The 19,422-nt window shown below is 44.0% G+C and overlaps 1 gene segment (V, D, J or C); it reads left to right on the top strand.

Annotated features, from left to right (window-relative positions):
- Positions 1-2,951: 2,951 nt before the first annotated feature.
- On the top strand, positions 2,952-3,498 carry LOC149748633 (immunoglobulin heavy variable 3-23-like). The segment is given in 2 exon segments: positions 2,952-3,055; positions 3,160-3,498. Coding segments are annotated over 2 exon segments (363 nt in total).
- The last annotated feature ends 15,924 nt before the right edge of the window (positions 3,499-19,422 follow it).

Genomic DNA, 19,422 nt, shown 5'->3' with positions numbered 1-19,422 from the left:
ATGTGAGACAATACTTACATCTCCGATCCTAGTGCAATATCACATGGTTAAATCCAGTGTTTCCACCTTGCTTGTCTGTTACTTTCCATCCAACAGTGAGAAACCTGGCTCCACCGATGCCATCCAGCTACTAATTGTTCAATTCCATATGCACAGTAGTAACAGAATTCTTAGCCTGACTCCTGATGGAAATACCGTTATCCACGAGGCTCTAGTGCTTATGTGCAGTGGCTTAGAACTTAGCCTTTAGACTCCACTCATTTCCAAAGTCACTTAGGTCAAAACCTACTTTCCCACCTTCTTCAGCCATGTTAATTCATAGATTCACTATGATATGAGGTATCATCTTTACAGTGTGCCTCGTTCCATCCTTCAGTCTCTGAACTACTAAGTGAAATTTATATTTATACTAAAAAGGTTCTCCTATTACTGTGTATATTTTGACAGATTCAGAGTGTAATGATTCCACCACTGCAATTTCATAGAGAAGAATTTCACTGTCCTTAAATATTGCCCATGTTTCACATATCAAACATCTTCTTCCAAATTCCTGCTAAATGCTCATCTGATTGGTTTATATATAGACTTGCCTTTTCCCAAATGTGAACTAGATGAAACTGAACGTTTTCAGACCGATTTTTTAATTAGCAATATGCAGTTAGGATTCCCTCATGTCCTTTCATGGTATAATAGTTTAATATTTAGATTGCTGAATACAATTTCATAGCATGGATACATCGCTCATTATTTATCTGCTAATTTATGGAAGAATGTATTTGTGGCCTCCATTTTTTCTCAGTTGTAAATGAAGAGACCACAGTAATTCATGGGAAGTCTATGATGAGCTCTAAGTATCAAGACACTTGTGTAAATATTACGAGCATGACGTTGGGGTCCTACATTAAGCTCTGTCTAGGTGTGTAAGTGACTGCGGGGAGGAAGGGCTCTGATGCAGAGACCTCTCAGCTGACCCAGGCATCTTGCTGAAAGGATGTCAGAGCCCAAGCAGTGTCCACACGAGGTGGACACAAGGCCCAGCCCTCAGACCAGGCTGAGCCCCCAGCCTACAGTCAGGGTCACCCTCCCTTACACGTGAGTGTGCATCACAGGAGCAGGTCCTGCAGCTGAACTTGAGCCTCTCACAGCGACCCTGCATGAGGCAGGGTGGGCTTCTCCTCCAAGCCCTCCCTAAGCAGAGACGGTGAACAAAGTAAAGAGCTGCTGTCAGTGTAAACTGTCAGGGGTTGTGGCAGTGTTTTGTGCGTCAGTCAGCACCCGGAACATTCTTATTCATTTCCGCATGTGATCCTATTTCACCATTTCATATGTGGTAAATATATGGCACAGTGGGACTGGATGAGGGGACAAAGGTCACACTGTGAGCGGAGATGCTATGAAACAGTGCAGATCCAAGTCCAGGGCCAAGGTCCTCTTTCCGAGGATGCAGGAGGACCTAACAGCTCAGGCAGGAATCCTGAGCTGTCCCAGGTAGGAAGACACACCTGTGTTGATAGAGAGGTAACACCATCTGACTCACACTTTAGCAGGACCACGCTGACACTGGCAAGGTAGTTACTTAGGAGACGTTGGGACACTATTACACCCTAACCACACTCGACCTCAAGGCATCCGTTTCTAGTTTAATCTTGTAGTAGTTTTTATTCCATTCAGCAGCCTATGGCAGCATTAACAATCTTAGCCTTTGCTATTCTGTGAGCATTTGTCTATCCAAGATTTAAATTTGTTGCTCTCTTAGTTCTCTAATTATCTGATATAATGGTGAGATTTTGAGAATGTGCAACTTGCCCCATTTTGAGGTTGTTTTAAGAACATTAAAAAAGAAGCATTTTCTCAGGTTCTCATCTCTCTACATCTCCAAGACGAGTATCAGCTTTATTGTAACGCCCAGAAACTGGAAACAATTCCAATATCACACATCAGCTTAATAAATAAGCCAATCATGCTATGATCATTCTTTAAATGCAACCTGTTATTAAAACCAGGATTCTTGATACACACAATAACATGATAGTATTCACAACTATTTGTGCTGAGTAAAATAAGCCATAATAATAAGAATACATACAATATAATCCCACTTTTATAAATTCTAGAAAAGGAAAAGTAATCTGAGATAACAAGGAAAGATCAACGGTGATGTGGGGACAGGATGGAAGATAAGAAGGGACAGGAAGGAAGAAACCCAGAAACTACTGAAAATAATGAGAGGAATTGATTTGTTCTCTCCTGATAATGCTGATGCCTCCGTCAGTATTCATCACAGTGTTCATTCTGAGTGTGTGCGCTTTATTATATGTCAAGAAACTCATTAAAGTAATTACAAATAAAGAAATGCATGACTTGGGAGGTAAGGAGTGAAGGGAAGATACTGAAACATAAGAGACTCTTGAAAATACTTCTCATCAACCCTGACCCTCTCCATATATTTTAGGTAAACACTAGAATAGAGCAAAGTCATCATGACCTCATTACAGAAGGGGTTTTTGCAAACCTCACCCGGCAACTCCAGCTCTGTCCTCCAGTGGGTTCCAGGGAGCAGACTGGCCCAGAGCTCAGGTGCAGATGCTGGACCTCACGGTCACCCCATGTTTCTCCTTGGACACTACACACACCCTCCATTCTTCTGGGTGTAGTTTACACCCCTAATATGAGGGTAACAATGACAGCTACATCACAGGATGTGTGTGCATATGTAAAATGACATATGGGTCCTACGTGTTTACTGTGGAACAATCAAACAATGAAAGTTATATTTCCCAGATGCTATCAACACCACAAAATCCAAGACTCTCACACCTGTTCTGAGACCCTGCCCTTTCGGAGGACGTTCAACGACATAGCCTCTTATAGACTATAAGGTCATGCAAATAGGGTCCTTCCTCTGTTGATATAAAGCAGCCCCAGCCCTGACCCTGCAGCTCTGGGAGAGGAGCTCCAGCCTGGGATTCCAACGTGCCCCCATTCAGGGCTCAGGACAGAGCACTCACCATGGACTTTGGGCTGAGCTGGGTTATCCTTGTGGCTATTTTACAAGGTAATTTATGGAGAGCAAGAGACACTGAGGATGTGAGTGGATATGGGTGAGGGAATCACTGGATGTGTGACAGTCTCCTGACCAGGATGTCTCTGTGTTTGCAGGTGTCCAGTGTGAGGTGCACCTGCTGGAGTCTGGCGGAGGCTTGGTACAGCCTGGGGGGTCTCTGCGACTCTCCTGTGCAGCGTCTGGATTCACCTTCAGTAGCTTTGACATGAGCTGGGTCCGCCAGGCTCCAGGGAAGGGGCTGGAGTGGATCTCAGTTATTAGTAGTAGTGGTGGTAACACATACTATACAGACTCTGTGAAGGGCCGATTCACCATCTCCAGAGACAACTCCAAGAACACGCTGTATCTGCAAATGAACAGCCTGAGATCTGAGGACACGGCCGTGTATTACTGTGCGAAAGATACACAGTGAGGGGAAGTCAGTGTGAGCCCAGACACAAACCTCCTTGCAGGGAGACAGGAGGGGGGATGCAGGGGGCACTCAGGACATACAAGTGTGTGTTTCAGCCCCAGGAGCAGGTGCAGATGGTAGTTAAGGGCTGCTTTCCACTAAGGGTCTGGGGTTTCCTCTCCATGTAGCAGTTTTCCCTGGGGAACCTCTCTGGACTCATCCATGGTTCTTGACTTGCACTTTCAGTCTCTCAATTAGAAAGACTTTGAAATAGGGGAATAAATGTCATATAAGAAAGGCAGAGACTCAAAGATATATATTCAGCTTTTCCCTTGTCTAAATCTTGTCTAAATTGACCCTTTTAAATACTATTCCAGCGGATGTATAAAGAGTTAAACATATTCTTCCTTCCTCATTGTGATATCTCAGCCCTGCCCTACTGTAGACCAGCTGTCCCTGCCAGGATGCTGGCTGTTGACTTGCCTGCTAACCTCTTGCATGAGAAGCATAAATGCGCTGAGCAGCCCCGGATCCTCAGTGGGTCGCTGGGAAAGATGCCAGTTAGAGGGGACATGGGTGGGGGCGTTTCTACATGTGCTCCTTGCTTCCCGGCCCAATAGAATCCCTATATGCTTATATGAGACCTGCATCCTCTTCTACTGTGCAGTTTATTTTATGTCAAATATTCATCATCACAGCTATTACCAATAGACACATATGTAGTTGGCAGGGAAAGTTTAGCGTCAGGTGGATAATAACATGAATTTTCAGAAGCTGCTGAAAACAAATCTATTCTCCTTTCTTCACCACAGCATCTTACGTGAGCACTAAAATGCAGGAAAGTCCCACAGCTTCTCCTTCCAGGAAGAGTCCTGCAGCCTCACTATGCAGGCCCACCTCTGTCCAGGAACCCCTGCACGAGCAAAAATAACCAGGGTGGAGACGCCCAGGCCTGGACGGGAGGCCTCACTGTGTCCTGATGTGTGCTCTCCAGCACATCACTGCCAAGTCCAGGCTGCAGTTTAGCTTCACATCTGTAAGATGCAGGTAAACCGATACCTACATCACATGCTTGGTGTGCATATGTAGAAACAAAATAATAAAGGAGGCCTTGAGTGTTCGGATCCAGGGTAGGCCACCCCTAAATATGCCTCCAAGTGACTTAAGACAGAGCCCACTACAGGGACACTCTGAATTTCCTCCAAATCACCCTGAAATGAGAAATAAACCTCCCATGTGAAAGGTGCTCTCCCCCATTTAGGTGTGGAAGTGAAACGGTCCTTCACCTCATGCTCTCCACCTGCCTTTTTTCTGTAGAAACAATTTAGCCAAAGAATAAGTTTAATCTGAGAAGTGAGCAAATGCAGAAAGAAGGGAAAACTGTCCAACAAGACTAAAAACTAATAGTTTAGTTATTAAGCAAATCAAGGACCTTTGGTTCCTCCTCAAGGGCTGCAGATAATATTCTTGTCCATGTCCCATGAGCCGTCTTATAGATACTGAAACTCCCACCAGGAGGAAGAAGTTAACTGCATGATGACCAGACTGTAGCCATGACATAAGCTGCCACAATTCCAAGAACTGGCCTCAAGAAATGAGAACAAACCGACCCTGGACCTGAAGATTAACTCTACTTAAATCAATCAAGATGAGGCTGATCACAACACCTCATGACCAACTGCAAGACGACTGTCACAGCTGACTCTGCCGTTTCTGCCCGTAGCCCCGCCTTCCGCCTATAAAAGCCCTTTCCCACAGATGCTCAGTGCTGGGTGACCTTTGGAGAGAAGTCTGCCCCCCACCCCCGGGTGCAGGCAGCCAAAATAAAGCAAACTTTCCTTTCACCAACTTTGCCTCTTTATTGGCCTTTCAGCACCAAGCAGCCAGACCCTGCTTTCCTTTACAGAGGGACACTCTTATCACCAGGGATGGGGAATTCAGGCCTGGAAGTCTCTATGAACAAACCTTGCTCCTTCTTTAATGACTACGCAAGCCCAAACCCTGCTTAGGTTGTTCGCTATTTGAGCACCAAAAGCACACATTTCCTCCTTCTACCAATTCCTCACAAATATTGCATTTTGTCTAAAAATATAAAAGCTGCCTGCTTTGGTCACTTCTGGGTCCATTTCTATGGCACGTCCATGCACATGGTTAAATTTTTTTTCTTTTCTCCTGTTAATCTGTCTTTGTCAATTTTGTTATCAGCCCAGCCTCAGGAACTCAAGAGGGGCAGAGGAGGAGATTTCCCTCCTGACATGTCCCAGGTGTCTTCTCTTCAGCCTCACGTTGTACAACCTCTTAGGAACCTCAGTCCTCACAGCCACTGTCACTCTGTTGACATCACCTTGCCAGGTGTGTTCTTCTGGAATCTCTACTTTGCGTTTCCATCTCACCATTCGATATTTCTTCAAATCGGTATGAGATTTCAGTGTCCATTGACTGGATATACACAGTTTATTAATCATTCCCTATGAAAGGACATGTTGCTTTTTCCAAATTTCGGCAGATATCAATAAAGCTAACTGAGCATCGTGGGCAGGGTTTTCTCTGGACTAAAGTCTTACTGTCTTTCACAAACATACAAAGGAGCACTATTGCTGAAACATAGATAACAGTATGTTTAGTTTTGCAGGAAGCCCCCAAAATGTCTCCCAAGGTGCACCCCGTTCTGCATCCCCACCAGCTGTGAATGGACCCCCTGCAGCTTCACATCCTGCAGGTGTTTGAGGTTCTCAGAGTCCTGATCTGATCCACTCTTGTAAGTTTTCAGGGATATGTCCTTGTTCGGAACGGCACTTCCCTGTGACATATGTTCTCCCACAGCCTTATTTGCGAACTCTTTGTCTTTTTGGTCAGGTGTCTGTTAAGGATTTTAGCCCATTTTTTAAGACTTTTGTTTCTTTCTTATTGTTGAGTTTAAGGCTTCTTGCTACATATTAGATAACAATCACATATACTAGATATGTCTTTTGCAAATATTTTCTGCCAATCTGTAGCTTGCCTTTGGGTAAATTTTAAATGTATTTTTTTTTGCTTCTCAATTATTTGTTGTTATGTTTCTATTACAATGAAAAGTGAAGTTAAACTTTCACTTCCTAAGCCATGGGAACTTCATGTGGGAACATGTCACAGTACACTCAAAGGCCTCTTTCAGATACTACAAGGATGGAATGGGTAAACAGAGGGGGGACTTCGTCAGAGATGCTCTTCTGGAAAAGTAGAAATGTACCAACGTACCCTCCTTCCTGTGTTGCTGGTGAGAACTGTGCTGCGTGTCCACAGAGACACAGATCCTTGATGAGAGAGTGAGATTTCATCAGTTAAAATGATCGTTTCCTAACAATAAATTTTACCCATGATGCATCTGAGTTTATGAATGATTATAACTTGAATGATTCAATGGATTTAGCAATGGTTGAAAACAAAATCAATACCTTGAATTATTATTATTAATTTTAATTTATGTTGCCCCAGAGAAGAATTTGACAATCACAATTTCAGTAACACATTTCCATTACTTAGACTTATACTTCTTAAATTTTAGATACCTTGTTGTTTCATAATAAATATTTCATTACATCCCTCACATTTGAAACTGGATTCCAAGTGGACCTAGAAGATGAAATGTGAGGATAGCGAATGTCTGTACATTCAGTAACATCTAAGACAACTAATTTAATATCACACGAGGGCATTGCTCATTTCCAAGTACACTTCCTGCTTCTTCTTTTCTCAATGATTCCAACAAACATACTAAATGACCTAAACCATCTGTCCTCAACGTTCCTGAAATCCACAACTCATTCTGAGCTTATACTCTCAAGATTTTATAAGGGAAAACACAGAAACCATCAGAAGGACCTGCCCACGTGGTCCCCATGAAGCCACCACCATCAGCCCTTCTCCCTCTTATCACGAAGGTCAGGCGCTCTTGCTGTGACCATCACTAGTAACCTGCAAAGAAAGATGACTGAAATCTCCCCACTTCTTTTTCCCATCACCCACTGGGTGTCTCTAATAGATATTCCCTCCAGCATTATCATATGACCTGGTTTCCAGACTGAATGGACCCCAATTATCTCCACAAAGGAAAAATAACTTTTTTCAGCTCTGGTGAACTAACACATTTTTCCTAGGGTTAAATGGACCCTAACAACACATCCCCACCCACTGAAACATAAAGACACCTGTTATATATCCTTCTATGTTAACATGAATTTGGATGGATCTCCTCTAATCTACCAGCTCATGAAGGACAGGTCAGATGCTGGGGCATCTGTTCAAATGCAGGCCCTTCTTCCACCTGGTGAATAATGGGCCCACCTGGTTCTAGGTTTTAGATGCCATCCCTTCCATTATCCTATCCCATGGCGTATCAGCTCAATTTTCAGTTCCTGACAACAGGGTGCAGACTTGTCCTTTGATTCTTGCCCATATTACTTTGTTCGGCTCTCCTATTACCGACATTCAAGCAGGCAGATCCTTTAGTATTGAATTTACTCTGCAAATATTATTGGACAAGCTAGAAGAAGTATCGTACTCTCTTCATGAAAGAGTATGGAGTAAATATCTTCTCACAGACGGCAGGCTCGACATCAGTCAGTGTACAGGTGAAATCACTGGGCTGAGGGAGAGCTGACCTGCCCCAGACCCACAGTAGTGACCTCTCAGGGCAGGAGTGGAGCCAGCGCTACATGTACAGGGTGTCAGTCAGTGATGGGGACTCACGTTGGTCTTTCTGGTTCCCAGGAGAAGTAACATCACTGATGACACTCATGTCAACATCCAGCACCCCTGGCAACCCCACTATAAATTTCAGACATACCATTACCATCGTGATCCCCAGTTTACATCCTTGCAGACTGAAATGCAGGTGGTGAGGCCACATCCTCAGTGCCCACAGTGAGGTGGGATGGGGCTGTGCTCTGCTCGCCAGCACCATTTACTTATATGACCTCAGGCACAGTCCCAGGACTCAGTGACTCAGGGACTCAGGAAAGCTCTCACGTGGACTTTTCAAGGGAACCTGCTTCCTGAGGTGAGGACTTTCCTCTGACCATGACACCCACATACTCTGCAAGCCATTCACTTTGAAGGTTTACTTCCAAGAATCATGCATGTTCTCTCACCCAGTGCAGTGAGAACTGTGTTCCCTGAGCTCCAATGTCACTGGCTGTGACAGGGAGAGTAAAAATGAACACTTCTAGAAGTAGTGAGTCTGTGCACTGTGACCAGGTCACCCGCCCAGCATGTTGGAGTCCTGAGGAGCTTCCAGGAGCTGTCTGTTCTTAGACCTTGCTAGCCCTGGGGATTCCTCAACGTCCACCCGCAAGGAAGGAGCCCTGAAGCTCGCACTGTTCCTGCAGACACTCAGTTGTGCACAGGAAACAGGCAGGTCAGGCTTCAGGCCATGTCAGCAGTGCTAGGATCCATGACCATCTCAGCAAGAATGATTACCTTGTCCACAAAATACACAGTGTGTTTAGTTGTTATGAATAAATCCACCTCCAGAGTAACTCTTGATAACATTTAAACTGTTTCAGGTGAAGAAATGTTCACCCAAGTTAAGGGACACACGAAGTCCCTTGTGAATTATGATAAACATTAAATTTTACCTCACTCTGTCTGAATTCAATGTGATTATTACATGTATGGTTTGTCTCAAATACTTGCACTTCCAGGAAATAAACATGAGGTAATGCAGAAAGGAAAAAACAAGAGTCTGTGTCTGACATCTTGGAGGACCCTGAATGTGTGATGGGTATTTATGTGAAATATATACATCCATGGGATTAAAGTCTACTGCCCAAATCTGCCGTTAATCCTTGAGCACAGCTGATTTCCTGACTAGCCCTTCAGCATCATTTCATTCCTGGACACTGAGTCCCCCAGGCATAGGGAGGGGACGCCAGGTGGCGGCTGAGTTCTCTGAGGAAACAGTCAGCAGCGTCCTCAGGTGGAGTCCCAGAGACTGGGACCTCCCTTCACTACTTTCTGCTTTTTATAAAAAGGTCCCTCCCTTATGCAAATATCCCCTTAGACCACAAGGTAAAAACAAAGTACCTGTTCACTTAAATTCGGGTTTCTCCTCATGCTTGAAGAGAATTTCTGGGCTTCAGGAATCTCATCTGCAAGAAGATGAATCCACTGTGGTTCTTCCTCTTCCTGGTGTCAGCTCCCAGAGGTGAGTTTCTCAGGGATTCAGACGTGAACACCTGGGGAAGCTGCATCTGAGCCCATGAGTCACCGTGGTTCTCTCTGTCCACAGGTGCCCTGTCCCAGGTGCAGCTGCAGGAGTCGGGACCCAGTCTGGTGAAGCCCTCACAGACCCCCTCCCTCACCTGCACTTTCTCTGGATTCTCATTAACCAGCTATGCTACAGTAGCCTGGGTCCAACAGCCTCCAGGAAAGGGGCTGGAGTGGGTTGGGGGGATAGATAGTGATGGAAGCGCATATTATAACCCAACTCTTAAGTCCCGGCTCCGCATCACCACGGACACCTCCAAGAGCCAAGTCTACTTATCGCTGAGCAGCCTGACAACTGAGGACACAGCCGTGTATTACTGTGCAAGAGACACAGTGAGGGGAAGTCAATGTGAGCCCAGACACAAACCTCCCTGCACGGAGGCCCGTTACCACCAGGGGTCGCACAGGACCCAACAAGTACAGGGCTGCGACCTGCAGCAGGTGCATATATGGGCTGGGAGGGAATTCTTGTTAGATCCTGTGCTTTCCTCTTCCTGCCCAGGACCTCTACCAGAGACTCTGTACTGTATCCTAATGTTTCATTGCTGTGGATTATGAAGTGTCTAAAAATTTTTGTGTGCATATACATATTTGCTTTTTATTTTTATTATAGCTGTGTATATATATATTCATATGCACAGACACATATAATACTCAAGAATTAAGGTTGTTTATCATTTCTTTATCTTTTTCTCAAAGGAGCTCAAAAAAACCCTGCAGCTCACCATAATTTTCAATTTCAGCCTGAAGTTTGTGAAACGTGTAAATATCCTGACAATGCACATGAGATTTTTAAACAGTATTAATTGTTGTTTTGTTTTTGTAGATGTGGAAGGAAGAGACACACCATCCTGCTTTCAGGCAACCTGTACAGGCATTCTGAATTCTGCAGCGGGCAGTGTTATAGACTCTAACGCCAGAGCGCTCCAATACTGCACATGCAATTATCCTCGTTATTCACAGATTCCAAATCTGCCAATTCACCTACTTCTAGCTTTTATGAGCACCCTAAAATAAATACTGTCATTTTGTGGTCATTCACAGACATTAAAAATGTGGCCGGTTGTTTGAATCAGGCAACACACATGCGCGCACTAACACACACACACACACACACACACACATACATACACACACACACACACACACACACACACACATTTTCCCAGCTGAGGTCAGTCAAGATGATGCTCTCTTTAATTGTTTCAACTCCCGTCCTGTAATTGAGCACTTTCTGGGGTCAAATTAGTGCCATGCTTTTCACATTTCCGTGATTCTTGGCGATTGTTTAAAGTAGTCCCAGGCATAGGGCTGAGGAACAGTCTAGCGTCCCTACGCACAAGTGGCTGTGAGTGGACTTAGGGAAAATATACATGAGACATCAGCTTCATTCAGGCATGAGTTATATGGCCATGGGTGCTGAAAATGATACTCATGTTTCCAATATAAAGTTCATCGGAAACCTGAAGACAAAACTCGTTGCTGCACATGGGATGCAGCCTTGGAAACTTCACTTAATTCCAAATACAGCCTGGCAAGTGTGGGCTTATGGCCAAGAAGAGGGTGGGGTGGAGTGGACTGGAAATTATTAACAGAAGAAATACAGGCTAAGGGGATTCTGGTTACATAGACTCAAAAGGATTCTTGCTAAATGGAGACCAGGGTGATCAGATACCGTGTGGGTGATAGGAGGTTTGATGGCTTTGATCAACTACTGCGGGTGATCAGAGTTCAAGGGTAGGGGATTCTCATTATTCTCACTTAGCAGGGCTCTTCACAAAAACTGGTCATGCACATATAAACAGAGAAGCCCACAGGTCAAGACTAGTTGAGAAGAGAATTACAAGGATCCTGTTGGCAAAGGGGTGGTCAGGGGTCTTTGTCACACTTAAGAAGAGGAATAATGAACAGACAAGTAAACCAGGGATGCACACAGAAACACAGAGAAAAGACCATCTGAGGAGTCAGTGAGAAGACGTCCATCTGCAAGCAAAGGAGAAAGGTCTGAGAAGGACCCAAACCTGCTAACACCGTGACCTTAGACTTCTTGCCTCCAGGCCTGAGAGGAATCCATTGCTCTTGTTTAATCCACCAGTCTGTTATTCTGTAATGGCCACACTAGCCAACGAGTACACCTATAATATAGACGCAGATAGACATATATGGAAATGTAAGTATCGTATTGGAAAAGGAACATCACCCATTCTTCAGAGGTGACATGAAGCTGTGTCCACTCTGGATCTCAGCCAGCACCCTCCGCCAGAGCCCTAGAGAAGGACCAGCCATGACCATCTTTATATGGAAACATGCTTCCCACCTGCACATCACGCCCAGGCTCAAGGGGAAAGCACAGCACCTGTGCTAGTCAGAATCAGGGTTCTCAACTTCACTGACATAACTCTCTGAAAGTCAAAGCATTGATCAAAATGAACATGAAAATCTTCTGGTCATTCCTCCTCTTGCGGGCATCCCTCAGCTGTGAGCATCTCCTGGGTCTGAGGAAGGTGGAGTTACAGGGTGACATCAGTGAACTGGGTGTTTCCTTGTTTCCCCTTTGCCAGGTGTCGTGTCCCAGGTGCTGGTGCAGGAATCGGGCCCAGGACTATTGAAGACCCTCTCCCTTACCCGCTCAGTCTCTGGATTATCCATCACAAACAGTGCTGGCTGCTGGGACTGGATCCCTCAGCCCCCAGGGAAAGGGCTGAGGTGACTGGGGTGCTTTGGTTCTGGGAGTAGCACAGCATACAAGATGTCCCTCCAGAAATGTCTCTCCACCTCCAGAGACACCTCACAAATTCAGTTTTCCCTGCAGCTCAGCTCCGTGATGACCTAGGACACAGCCCTGTGTTACTGCCCCAGTTGGTTCAGTGAGAAGTCAGGGTGAGTCCAGACACGACCCTCCCTGCAGGGGCCTCCCCAACCACCAGGGGGCGCTCAGGGTCATCAGGAAACAAGAGGACCCATTTCAGGGCAGGTGCAGAGGTTGGTATGGAGGGATTCTCTCTCAGAAGCTGTGGTTTCTCCACTGGATCATTGCCACCCCGGAAGCCTCATCCACAATGATTCCAGGGAACTTTCTTGTTTCTAAACTTGAGACGTTTTTCATGGATTCAGGCTTCTCTGTCTTTCCCCATCTATCTTTGGAAGAGCCGCACAGATATATTTCTTCTTGAGACCTTTATTTGAAGATTAGGTTAATACTTTCTGTTATTAGTTGTCAAGTTTTTAATCGTTTAATGACATAAATAATTTTTACTGTTGAACTTTAAGTCTGCTTTCCACCATCAGATGGATTTATCCTACCATCCCCATTAGATATATTTATTCAATCTCTTTATATAAGTATGAATCAAGATATTTGTTTCATACATTGTGTTAAGGTTATATACTAAGGCATTTTCTTTGCTTCTGTAATTGTGACCACTTGTCAGCCACGGGGAGCTCTTTCAGATTGTCTCCTGTATCCTCTTTATGGGCCCCCATCCATTTCTGTGAACTTCCTTACTTTCTGGTGCTACAAGAGTCTGCAGGATAATCATGTGTATTCTCTTCTCTGGCCCTAGAATTAGCCATGCCTCAGCTGAGTTGCGGATCCTTTTCTGGAGAATAGTAACAGGAATCAGAAGACTGGGTATTAGGATACTAATGTTGGTGTCCTGTCTACTGGGAGCATTGGCTCTAGACCCTATAAGCTAAAAGACCTTGGAAATATATCTGTGTGCACTACCCCACATATACACACACACGTCTGCAACTAGCTCTGTATCTCACCTTCTGACCTGTGTTAAGGTAAATGTGAGACAATTCTTACATCTCCAATCCTAGTGCAACAACACATGGTTAAATTCAGAGTTTCCTCCTTGCTTCTCTGTTACTTTTCCATCCAACAGTAAGAAACCTCTCTCCACAGATTCCATCCAGCTACTAATTGTTCAATTCCACATGCACAGTAGTAACTGAATGCTTAGCCTGACTCCTGATGGAAATACCGTTATCCACCAGGCTCTAGTGCTTACGTGCAGTGGCTTAGAACTTAGTCTTCAGACTCCACTCATTTCCAAAGTCAAAACCTACTTTCCCTCCTTCTCCAGCCATGTTAATTCATAGATTCACTATATTAGGTATCATCTATACAGTGTGCATCGTCCACCCTTCAGTCTCTGAACTTCTAAATGAAATTTATATTTATATTAAAAAGGTTCTCCTATTACTGTATATATTTTGACATATTCGTAGTGCAATGGTTCCACCACTGCAATTTCATAGAGAAGAATTTCACTATCCTTAAATATTGTCCATGTTTATCTTATGAAAATCCTTCTCCCAAATTCCTGCTAAATGCTCATCTGACTGGTTCATATATAGACTTGCCTTTTCCCAAAGGTGAAATAGATGAAACTGAACGTTTTCAGACCGATTTTTTAATTAGCAATATGCACTTAGGATTCCCTCATGTCGTTTCATGGTATAATAGTTTAATATTTAGATTGCTGAATACAATTTCACAGCATGGATACATCGCTCACTGTTTATCTGCTAATTTATGGAAGAACGTATTTGTGGCTTCCATTTTTTCTCTATTGTAAATGAAGAGACCACAATAATTCATGGGCAGTCAATGATGGAGCTCTAAGTATCAAGTCACTTATGTAAATATTACGAGCATGACCTCTGGGGTCTTACATTAAGCTCTGTCTAGGTGTGTAAGTGACTGCTCGGCCCACAGGGCCTGCACCCACTCACCCTGCTTACTCATGGGCAGCACTCCCGCCTCCCACCATCAGTCAGTGTTGGTCACAGAGAATGTGGTCATGACCAGGACCTGCAAACTCCACCCAAATGAATGAGGTTCCCCAGGGAGCTCTGTGTGGACGTGAAAACCACCCCCAAGTCGTATGTATTGTTTATGACTACAGAACTTTGACTCCAATTTGCATGCTGTTCTTCTGATCCTGGTGAGTTCAGCTGGACCCGAGCTGTTGGGTGGACTCCCTTTTGTTCTCTGTGACTTAGAAGCCTAGCCTGAAGGCAGCCAGGCTGTTTTCTTGGCCGTTTTTCTCCTGGCTCACTGCCTAACCTTTAATGCCTTACCACTCTTATGGTAAGAAAACAAAACGAAAATGAAAACAAAACACAAAAGTCAAATCCAACCAGGAAAAGATAGCTTATGAGAGAGATAACCTTGAGATCTCAGAAAGATCCAGTGTAGCCAGGCCAACCTGCTACTCATTGCTACTCACCACTACCCCCTCCCCGCCCCCCCCCCCCGCCTTCTGATTACCTCTTGACCTTTGATTGGAGGCTGTTTTCATTGATTTCTTATGGTGAGGATGCTGGAGAAGAGATGCTTCTCTCACTCAGAAGGAGATCCTGGGCCCATATTTTCACTTCAGCTGCTCAAATGACAGGTTTAAATAAGGATAAAGAATCCAAAAGAGGAATTCAGGTGGGTACATTATACAGAGACAAGATTATTTTTATATCCTCTTCACTCTTCATGCTTCAGAAGTCGACCCATTAGCACTTTGGCTCCGTGTTCTCCTGCTCCTTGTCCCAAACCTGCCCCCATCTTAGGAGGGAGTGGGTGCGAGGGTGGGAAAACCCAGCTTCTTCGATAGGTACTGTAACACAAAGCCAGTGAATTGCAGGCAAAAACCACTTCATCATAATTTGCAGGAAGCTCTGTCCTGGTGTTTTTTTTTTTTTTGGTACGCGGGCCTCTCACTGCTGTGGCCTCTCCCGCTGCGGAGCACAGGCTCCAGACGCGCAGGCTCAGCGGCCATGGCTTACAGGCCCAGCCGCTCCGCGGCATGTGGAATCTTCCCGGACTGGGGCACGAGCCCGCGTCCCCTGCATCGGCAGGCGGACTCTCAACTACTGCGCCACCAGGGAAGCCCTACCTTTGACTTTTAAATGAACACTGAAATCAGCCTCTCTGGGGTATCTCGCTATTTTCTTCTTTCAGGTGCTATGGGACACCTTCAATCCTTTTTAGAGAAGGAGGACTGGAGCAGTGCCCTGTGCCCTTCCGGCAGGAGAGAAGCTCATACACTTTATCGTTTCTCTCTCCCATCTTTTGTCTGAGGGAATCCCAGAAATAGCTATGATGGTAAAATATGTGAACGGCTTACTATTTATATCTGGTCTTCAGGTGCCATAATAATCATAATACATATAATTAAATATGTCCAACTAAGTTGGTGGTAAGTCTTATCTCATTTCAATGTTACTGTTCTATTTGAAAATCCAGGATAGTTTCATCTGGAACCGGCTGTTCTGTCATTCATCAGAACTGGCTTTCTGGAGAACTGTGTTGTGCCTCCGTGATCATGCTGTGCACCCCATGCTGGAAGCTTCACTCCCCTCCCAGTGGGAGCGCAGCTTCTCATTTCCTCAGCCTTCTGTTCATGATTTATGGATCAGATGGAGGATGATGTTGGCTCCATCTGGAAAGTGGGTCAGGCAGTCTTTGAGGAGACACATTGGAGGTCTTGAAATAGTGCTCTGGATACAGACTCCATAAGTAGAGAGACTGATATGGAAGAGGAGAAAGGGCTGGACTCTCCGGAAGTGAAATCAGATTTCTCCTAGAGTGGACTTCGTCAAAGACAGAGGCTCAGCACAGTTGAAGGCAGGCATTAAAAACCCTTTCTGATCTCAGATACCTCCCTCAGAGCCCTGTCTGAGCACCGAAACTGGCCACAAGTAGACTGTTGGCCATTGGGCTAAGTCAGTCAGAAAAGCTGACTGTGTTACCGAGGAGGAGTAATATCTTGGCACCTACTGGAACAGTTACACCATTTCTTTGCCAGACTTGTCAGTCCAATGAATTGTAAAGGGTGAGGGGTACCCGATCCCATGCTCATACCTCCCCCCAACCCAAGGAGGTCAGCCATCTCCCTGAATCCTGTGTTCATAATTTCCTTGTTTTTATTTTCATCTGTGTGAGGATAACACAGTTCATTCATCTGTTCTCCTGTGGACAGGCATTCAGGATTTCCAGGTTTGTGCTGTTTAAACAGTGATGTTATTAACATTCTTGTATATATTATAGGGTATACATGGGACAGAGTTTCTTAGGTGTATATATCAAGAGTGAAAGTGCTAGACCATAGAGTAGGTGAATGTTTGGCATTACTAGATAATCCAAAATTATTTTCTAAAACAATCATACTAATTTACGTTTCTACCAGCAGGGCATAAGAGATTTTGTGAATCCACATCTCCTCCATCCTTCCCACAACCAGTGCCAACAACTTGGCATTATTGGACTTTTTAATTTTTGCCAATCATATAGATACAACTCATATGTCTCGTGTTTTGATTTGCATTTCCACGCTCACTAATGAGGTTGAACATTTGCTTTATGTGTTTACTGGCCATATGTGTTTCTTCTGTTTTGAAATTTCTGTTCATGTCTTGTGCTCATTTTTCAGTTGGGATATAAGTACTTTAAACTGATACATAGGAACAGTGATTTTTCTAAGGAATAGAATTAAGTTTTATTCTAAAATTAGGATTCTACTCCCAAATGAAGTTGGCACACATTATTTTATATATTAATATTATTCTTACTCTAGGAAAACCTTAATTGCATCTGAAATTCAGAGGGTATGAATGGGCAGCCACATTCACGACCTTTGGAATATTACAATCCTGAATTCAACAATTTTCAACCATCTCAACCATTATCATCCTGCTTTCCCCATCCACTTCTAGTCTAAACCACCCTTGTCTCTCACTTTGACTAATGCAACAGCTTCCTAACTGGTCTCTCTGCTTCTATTCTTGCCCTCCTCAGTCAGTCTCTATAGCAGCCCCCATGATTTTGTTACTCCTATCAAAACCCTCCCATGACTTTCAATTGCCCTTGTAATAAAACCAAAACTCACTGCCACAGTGCAAAAAGCTCTATGTGATTTGATTGTTGCCTTCTCTCTCCATCCACCTTTCCTTGACCTCTATCCACACAGAAATTTTTGCTGTTCCTGGGACAGACCAGGCTTGATACTCTCTCAGGGGTTTTATGATCATTATCTTCTGCTGGGAAAGTTGTTCTCCTGAGTCTTCCCATGTATCGGTCTTCCACACCGTTCACTCTCCTACTCAATGCCACTTAACCAGAGGTGCTTTCCCTGACCTCCAATCTTGATATATCTTCTTATCCCACTTTATTTTTCCTCACAGGACATATTACATCTGAATGTAAGTGCCACAATGGCAGAAACTTGACTTGTTTCCTGCAGCATCACTTTTATATAGAATGGTGTCTGGCACATAGTGGACCCCCCAATAGGTATTTGTTAAATAAAATAAAATAATAAATAATGTAGATGAGAATGCTACCCAAAACTTCTTCGGTTGTTCACCTAGATGTTCACAGATAGCATTAAATCAGCATAGGTAAACCATTATCATACAGAATCGGTTCTAAGAACTAAGATGATTCTAGCTAGAATCAGGCTGATTCTAGAAAATCAAGTCAATCTTGGAGAATACCTAGAGTTGGTAGTTCTTTTTTTTTTTTTTAACAAACTTTATTAGGTACATTTTACATATCGCCAGTTTCTAGTGTAAAACTCAAATGATTTTAAATAACTTTACTGAAAATAACTTTACTGAGTGGTACAGCTACCATCATCAGTTTTAGAACATTTTCATCCCCCTCAGTAAGATTCCCTTGTGCCCATTTATAGGTGATTCTTTTTTTTTTTTTTTTTCCTACAGTTGATTCTCATTCCCATTTCCAGCCCCAAGCAACCACTAGTCCACCTGTTGTCTCCATACATTTACCTTTTCTGGACATCGCATCTGAATACAACGTGTGGTCTCTGGGTCCAGCTTCTCTCACTTAGCATAACGTTTCTGAGCTTTATCCGTGACACGGCATGTGCGGGCAGTTTGTTCACTGCTATGGCTGACTAGGATTCTGCCATACGGCTGTACCACACTGTGTCTATCCATTCCCCAGTTGATGGGCCTTGTCCGTGGTTTCTGGACTCCGGCTACTGTGAGTAAAGCTGCCGTGAACATTCATGTGTGTGTCTTTGTGTGGACATGCTGCTTTCATTTCTCTTGGGCAAATGCCCAGGAGTAGAGATGTTGGGTCACACGATAGTTTATGTTCAGCTCTTTTGAGAAACTGCTAATCTGTTTTCCAAAGTGACTGTGCCACTTTACACTCCCACCAGAAGTATATGAAGGCTCCTGTTTTTCCACATCCTCACCAACATTTGTTATCATCTGTCTTGTTTATTATAGCCCTTCTAGTGGGTACGTAATGGTATCTTGTGGTTTTGATGTTCATTTCCCTAAAGGCTAATGATGTTGAGTATCTTTTCATGCGCTTATTAGCCAATCGTGTATCTTCTTTGGAGAAATGTCTATTCAAAGTGTTGGCAGTTCTTAAAGGTCTTAAAGGAGAGGAAGCGTATTTGTGGAAGTTTTCTCAATACACAGAATTAACTTCTACAAAGGCAGACATAGGATAGGAGTGTGCAAATTACTTATAAAGGAAGAGTGTAAACAGCATAGCTTTGTTAGAATGGAGTATCTCCAAAATGTAGTGGAGGACTAGTGGGATGGGCAAAAAAAGTTAGTAAATGGCCTTGAATGCCAGGTTGAGTAATGCAGTGTGAGAGGAGTGGTAGCACAAAGAGATTGGATTTTGATGCCTAAAAGAAGTACTTGGGTTAAATATGCCTGCACTAGTTTTCTTGTT

The sequence above is a fragment of the Delphinapterus leucas genome, chromosome 8 (assembly GCF_059928025.1).
Source record: "Delphinapterus leucas isolate spDelLeu-1000000601 "Yukka" chromosome 8, BTC_Dleu_Yukka2, whole genome shotgun sequence".
NCBI lineage: Eukaryota > Metazoa > Chordata > Mammalia > Artiodactyla > Monodontidae > Delphinapterus > Delphinapterus leucas.
The sequence above is the reverse complement of the archived record's forward strand: the minus strand, read 5'-3'. Positions and strand labels throughout refer to the sequence as shown.